Source organism: Cystoisospora suis (genome assembly GCF_002600585.1).
Source record: "Cystoisospora suis strain Wien I chromosome Unknown contig_1785, whole genome shotgun sequence".
Lineage (NCBI taxonomy): Eukaryota > Apicomplexa > Conoidasida > Eucoccidiorida > Sarcocystidae > Cystoisospora > Cystoisospora suis.
Genome location: NW_027154585.1, coordinates 542 through 6256, shown reverse-complemented (window position 1 = coordinate 6256; position 5715 = coordinate 542). Strand labels below are relative to the sequence as shown.

At 51.3% G+C, this 5715-nt stretch overlaps 2 protein-coding genes across 2 annotated transcripts in view; one reads left to right on the top strand and one right to left on the bottom strand.

The window, feature by feature from the left end:
* The window catches only part of CSUI_003959 (peptidase family t4 protein), an 8475-nt gene extending 6400 nt beyond the window's left edge, over positions 1–2075 (bottom strand). Inside the window, exon 1 of the mRNA XM_068064154.1 lies at positions 514–2075. Within this exon, the coding sequence (XP_067923870.1) occupies positions 514–703 (190 nt within the window). The 5' untranslated portion in view covers positions 704–2075. The remainder of the gene's footprint in view (positions 1–513) is intronic.
* A 1131-nt stretch (positions 2076–3206) lies between these two features.
* On the top strand, positions 3207–5395 carry CSUI_003958 (uncharacterized protein). The gene has a single exon (XM_068064153.1). The coding sequence runs from the start codon at positions 4585–4587 to the stop codon at positions 4909–4911; it is 327 nt and encodes a 108-aa protein (XP_067923869.1). The 5' UTR covers positions 3207–4584; the 3' UTR covers positions 4912–5395.
* Positions 5396–5715: the final 320 nt, after the last annotated feature.

Sequence of the window (5715 nt, the reverse complement as noted above, 5' to 3'; positions counted from 1 at the left end):
AGTGCACCTCTTCTATATAACACGAGACAGGCTCTAAAGTACCAAGAGAGAAGGAGAAGAAACAGAAAACACACCTCCCCTTCTAGGTTCAGCGAACAGCTACTGCCAAGCAGTTCTCAGAGCGGCGGGGATCGATGGATGAAGAATACAGTCCCAAACATGGCGACTTTTATACAGGCTACGAAGACCTTGGAAGCTCACGGAAAAAGTTCCGGGATAAGGATTGAAGTCCTTTACACTTAGTGCTGCTTAGCATCGGAGTGAGCACGGGTAGAGAAACCGCGATGTTGGGACGCACACACGCCTTCGCATGGAGCACCCTAGGTCAGGTTTTCTCTGTATCTAGGTACTTTCCCTATGCTATCTTGGACGGCTTGCACGTGAAGCGTTCTACCGTACTGCGCACGTCCTCTCCCTGCCTAGTAATCAACACGTGAGTGTGCTACGTACGGGTGACGTATCGTACATCTTTATACGGTGGAGTCGTGCAGCATCGACAGAGGGTAGACGAACCTGCTTGCAGGACGTCGAAGTCCCGCGTCGCTGGGGCCGCACCGAAGAGACGTCCCGCCGCCTTGAGAGGCCGATCAAAGGCGAAGAATGAGGCCCCCGCCACATCTTTCTGTAAATCACTCTCCTCTTTAGGTCTCTTTCGAGACCTCTCAACATGACAGAGAAACGAAAGACCACTCCCTACCCACATTATTTTATGCACACCTCAACTTGAATCCTGTCCGGCCTCAAAGAATGCTAAACTCTCGATCTCGCGTCCCCCTGTAACGAGCTAGACACCTATCGAGCTGCACATCTAGAAGTATCTCAAGAGGCCTGGAAAAAAAAAAGCTCGCCGCTTCTGACAAAGAGAGCCTGTGACACCCATGTCTCTTATAGAAGAAACAGATAAAGAACCAACAGCGTCCACAAGTGAGCTGTTGTTCCGACCAGCATCAAGCGGAGCTGTCTCTTCGTGCTCTGCCCATCGTCCGAAGGATACGGAAGCCATCGCTCAGCAGTTATGGTGCCTGATACAAGGAAAAGTCCATTTTGGGAAAACAGCCAGCTCTTTTTCCTGAGACCTCTACGAAAAGCTGATCGCGGTCTTGCTTAGCCGGCAAAAGCCGGGGCTCATGCAAGCAGCAAGCTACAGCCCCGTGTCAATCGACAGCCCCCCGCGGGAAGATCCCGATCGCTACTCGAATGTCTCGGAAGCCGGTGTTCTTTTGAGGGGCGCTAGTCCTTGCATGCCAGCAGGACTAACTTACTGTCACGGGAAGTCCAGTGTGTTATACCTGTTCATATTAAGGTCCGATGAAATTCGCGTCTGGTTGTAAGTGCCTGATTCAGGGTAGCTCATGAGCAGTCAAGGCAAAACTGATGGGTGCCAGGGACGGGTCTCTCTGTGACGGGCTTTTTTCGTCCGCCTGTGGCATCTTCTAGCAGGCTCTCTTCGCCCCTCACTGTTTACTTACTAAAGCCAAGCAAAATGCTCGGGAAACGCTACCGGAAACCAGCTTTCGTATAGCGGGAAGTGGTAGACATGAAACTCGAAATGAGATCGGTCTCTGAAGGTTCTATGCGAAGCCGCGGCGGATGGCTGGTGTGATCGTCTCCGGTGAGCTTTCAGGATGAATTGTTACCGCAGTCTAATATAGATAACAGCTTGTGGGTCCTTGCGCACGTGGCTCCGGAGGCTGTCCCTCGTTCAAAATGTGGAGAGAATCTTGGTGAACGGCCTCAGCAGCACGTCTCGGAGATCTTGAAAAGCAGTGTCAGTCTAGGTTAGATCAAAGCTTTCGCTTCAGTTCGCGAGACCCCCTTGAAGCATTTTCACCTTCCTCCCAACTTGCTGAACTCCCCGTCCTCAACGGTCATAAGAGCCGCACATCTACACAGTCGCATCCTGGGACTGTTTTCACCCTGTGTCACCTGCTAAGTTGCTGTAGGGAGCTCCCCGTAAAAGATGTGGACTTGTTGAAGCACAGTGATTTCGTCTTCAAGTTTTCCGCGCGCATTTGCACTCTGGCCTTTCCGCAAGACCCGATGCGCTTCCGAGCTGCGTGCCGTCTGGGCAGAAGAATGTTGCTGTACCCCGGGTTCTTGATTCCTTCTCCTCCATCCTCCACGAGTACGTGCAGCCACACTGCCTTGACAGCGTTGGTACCAACCACTCCGTAGCTACTAGGCTGTAATCACTTTTAGCCTGCAGCAGTGAACAGCGTGCGCTTTGCTAGTGAGGTGGGGTCGCGCACCTAGCTTCGATTCCTCTTTGCGTCATAGCAAGACCTCAATCTCTCGCATGGCTCGGACCTGGTGGTTATTTGTCGGCGGGGCGTCGTCGTTGTTCGGATCGTAGAGATACGCCTCGGGAGAGGAACCTTCTCTTCTAGTGCCGGACTCCGTTTGCCCTGAAGCCTCCCCTTTCAACTGCCGCGGTCGCCCCTGACTTTTGAGGGCCGACGGCTACGTCTCACAACCCGGCTTACAGGGTTGTATCAGTAGAGGGCCAAGCACATTGTGTGCGGGCAACAGTCACCGAAGTGAGGCCAGCCATTCTTCTGTACGGCCTCGGCGGGGAAAAGCGATGGAGGCGACTTGTGGTGTTGTGCGAGTCGCGGTGACCATGCTAGAAGATAGTAATCAGCAGTCAATTGTAACAGCAGTCACATTTCGAATGGAGTGAACACTTCGCTGGAGGTGATAGCGTTGTTGTATGTAGGATTTCCGGGAGGCTCAGTGTCAAAGCCCACATCAGGATTTCCTCGGAAGACGCTCGAGCTGCTTGACAGCAGGACATTGTGCCAGTGCTTATCTCTCACGAGCGGCACCACAACGGGAAAGAGAGAGTGGAAGGCGACAGACAGCTGACACCTTACCTCCACAGGTGAGGCAGTGAAACATAGGGAGCTATCACATACGAGTCCGGCACGGCAATCGGTCACTCGGTGTAGGGCTCTCTCCCTACGAGACATCGCTGCCTCGGGAGGGCCTGTGGCAGTGAAAAATAATAATGAGCCCCATTTTTGCCTGGGACATCTCTAACATACTGATTTGTTCAGTGATGACACCGCTATGAAGTAGTTCTTCTGGGTAGGCCTCTACTGAGGTGAGGGATCTACGCGATCGCATGCGACTAGGGCGTGCTCGCTGCCGGAGTAGCATCGTCGCTTGTAGGTCTCTAATCCTTTGTGACACGGCAGTGTCCTTCACTTTAACTTGTAGCTGAGACGTTTGGGGAGGGCTACTTATGCTGCATGAGTTCTCGCTGCGAGTATTATATCCCTCTTTTTTGAACGGTAACTGGCGTATCTTTCCTCTGCATCATGGGGCGGCAGCCGGCGTCGGGAGGAGAGCCGGGTGCGGTGCAGCAGTAGACGTGAGAGGGAGGCCCTACGTTCCCCGTAGCTCATAGCTCTTTTTTCCTGGCCTTGTTATCATCGTCCGCTTGGGCATAATATCCAGCCCCTTGGTAACTATCGTTCTATCCTTGCTTTGATTCCTACTTCTTTTTCTTCCTGACAACGTTCCTTCGTCTTTCTTCCCGTGCCTTCTTCACCGCCACTACACCATCGTCGTAGCTTTCTATCGGTAGGAGGGCAGTCAGAGGGGGGGGCGATCCAGCAGCCGTTGCTTCTCGTGGATCATCGGAAACCGCACACTGCGGATGTTTCTCTTTCTTTTTCCTCTTTGGTTCTTCGCTTTCGACTCAAGTACTTTTAGTCGTCGTCTATCTGGGCGTTCATACTCGTCCTAAGCCCTTCCTTTTCCTTCTTCGACGAGTAGCTTAGACGATCTCGTTAAGAAAGTGACTTGGTTGCAGCACGAGATGAGTGACTCACATCAGTGCCAGCAGTAGTACTACGACGAGGAGTACAACGCTACCGCAAGTAGAACAGTAGGGACTCCATCTGCCTGCCTGCTTTTTCTTCGCGTCTTCTTTCTGACTCTTTTTCCGTCCTCTTTTCACTTTTACTTTTTACTACGGATTCCACTCACGCGAGCAAAGAGAAAGAGAGGAAGAAAACCCACTGCTTTTTCTCTTTTTTCGCCGCAGCCGTTGTTGTTTCCTTCTTCGCCGGCGCTCAAAAACAGACTCCAATAGAAGAAGCCTCTCAGTTTTTCTTGGCGACTACGCGTGTTTTGTGAACGTCCTCGGCTGGGGGGTTGAAGCTCCGTTCAGAAAGCTTGCTTCCTATCTTCATTTTTTTTCATCTCACTTTTCGGCTGCAGCTCCCGCGGGGAACTCTCCCCCCCCTCTGGTCATCTAGTCTGTCGGCGCGACTCCGTACAAACTTTCGGACCGGGGAAAGGCGCCCTCCCGTGTGTGTGTTTTCTTTCTTTCTTTCTGTTTCGTTCTCTTTCTCTCAGTGTCTCGCTTTCCTTTACTCGATTTCCCCCTCCATCGTCGTATAGTCCGGGAGCTGATCGGGATTCGGAAACGGGTCATTTCTCTGCTGTCCCCCGCTTGCAACCGACGGCGCTGTTTCGTACCTACAGCATTGAGGACCCGTTCTTTGCTGTCCTCCCCTGGAGGGAGGGAAGCCTTCCACTATCATAGAGCGGCTTTCCTTTTCCTTCCTTGACTGTATGTATGTTCTTTCCTCAGTAGAAAAGCTGCGCTTTCAAACAGTCCGGCGTTTGGACTCAATAGAGACAGACCAACGAGACAACCGTCTCCGTCCTTCCCTCTTGCCTTCTTTTTATCTAGTCTGGTGTGTTGAAGACGACGCCGCATGCTGTTGTTTCTGTTCACAGTTTCCTGCTCTCTCAGTCTGTGCGAGAACAGGCTTCTTTCCGTACTTTCTACGTAACCTAACATTCCCCGGAGTGGTAGCTCACCTCTCGATCATCTTCTTCTTCGGGCGCGCAGTCCCTTTCTCCGCTAGGCAGTTTTGTACTAGTCGGTTGGTTTAAGTAGCGCCGCAGGGATCTCCAGTGATCTTGTATCTGCAGGTCTCTTTTTATCTGCATGCTCTGTGACGTCGTCTCCCTTTTTCTTCATCTCTCATGACGTTGGCGGTGCTTTTATTTTGATGAGTATCATCCACTCGTCTCCCTTGATCGATATCTTCTTTTCTATCGCCAGCAGTCTCTTGGTGTTACCAGCACCATAGATGTACACGGACTCTATTATCATCTATTTTGACCTGATCAGTACATCGCCCAGATCACGCCAGGACTCTAACTACCGCGTATGTACAACATCCAATACACACATCCTATTGAGTAGCACCACTCCGTGGTGTACATACAGCTAGCCAATCAGGGGAGGGGCAGGACTTTTATCTTGGTCTCTTAATCATTCGCAAGAAATCTCTCGTTCTCGACTTCACCCAATATAAAAGAAGCTTCTCGTCGACTATCATCCAGCATGGCAGGAGGAGGGGGAAAGAAACCTGGGGGGAATAAGAGCGGAAAAGGGGGAGATGATAAGATCAAGGAAAAGAGTCTTCTTGAACTTTCACAGCAACAGAATGGCGACGAAGATTCTGACGATGTCGGAACTTCAAGAACAGGTCGTCCAGGGGTCTTCACAAAGATGGTGGGTCACTCTCCCTCTTTCTTTCTTTTATTCTATATGGATGCTTTCTTCTGTGTTTGAGAGAACGGAAAAGAATCTTCTCTACTTATCTGTCCCCACCTATACGACTTCCTCTTTGCAACCTGGCCCAGATATGTCTCGATACACAGATATCTGCATAATAGGCATACGGGAAG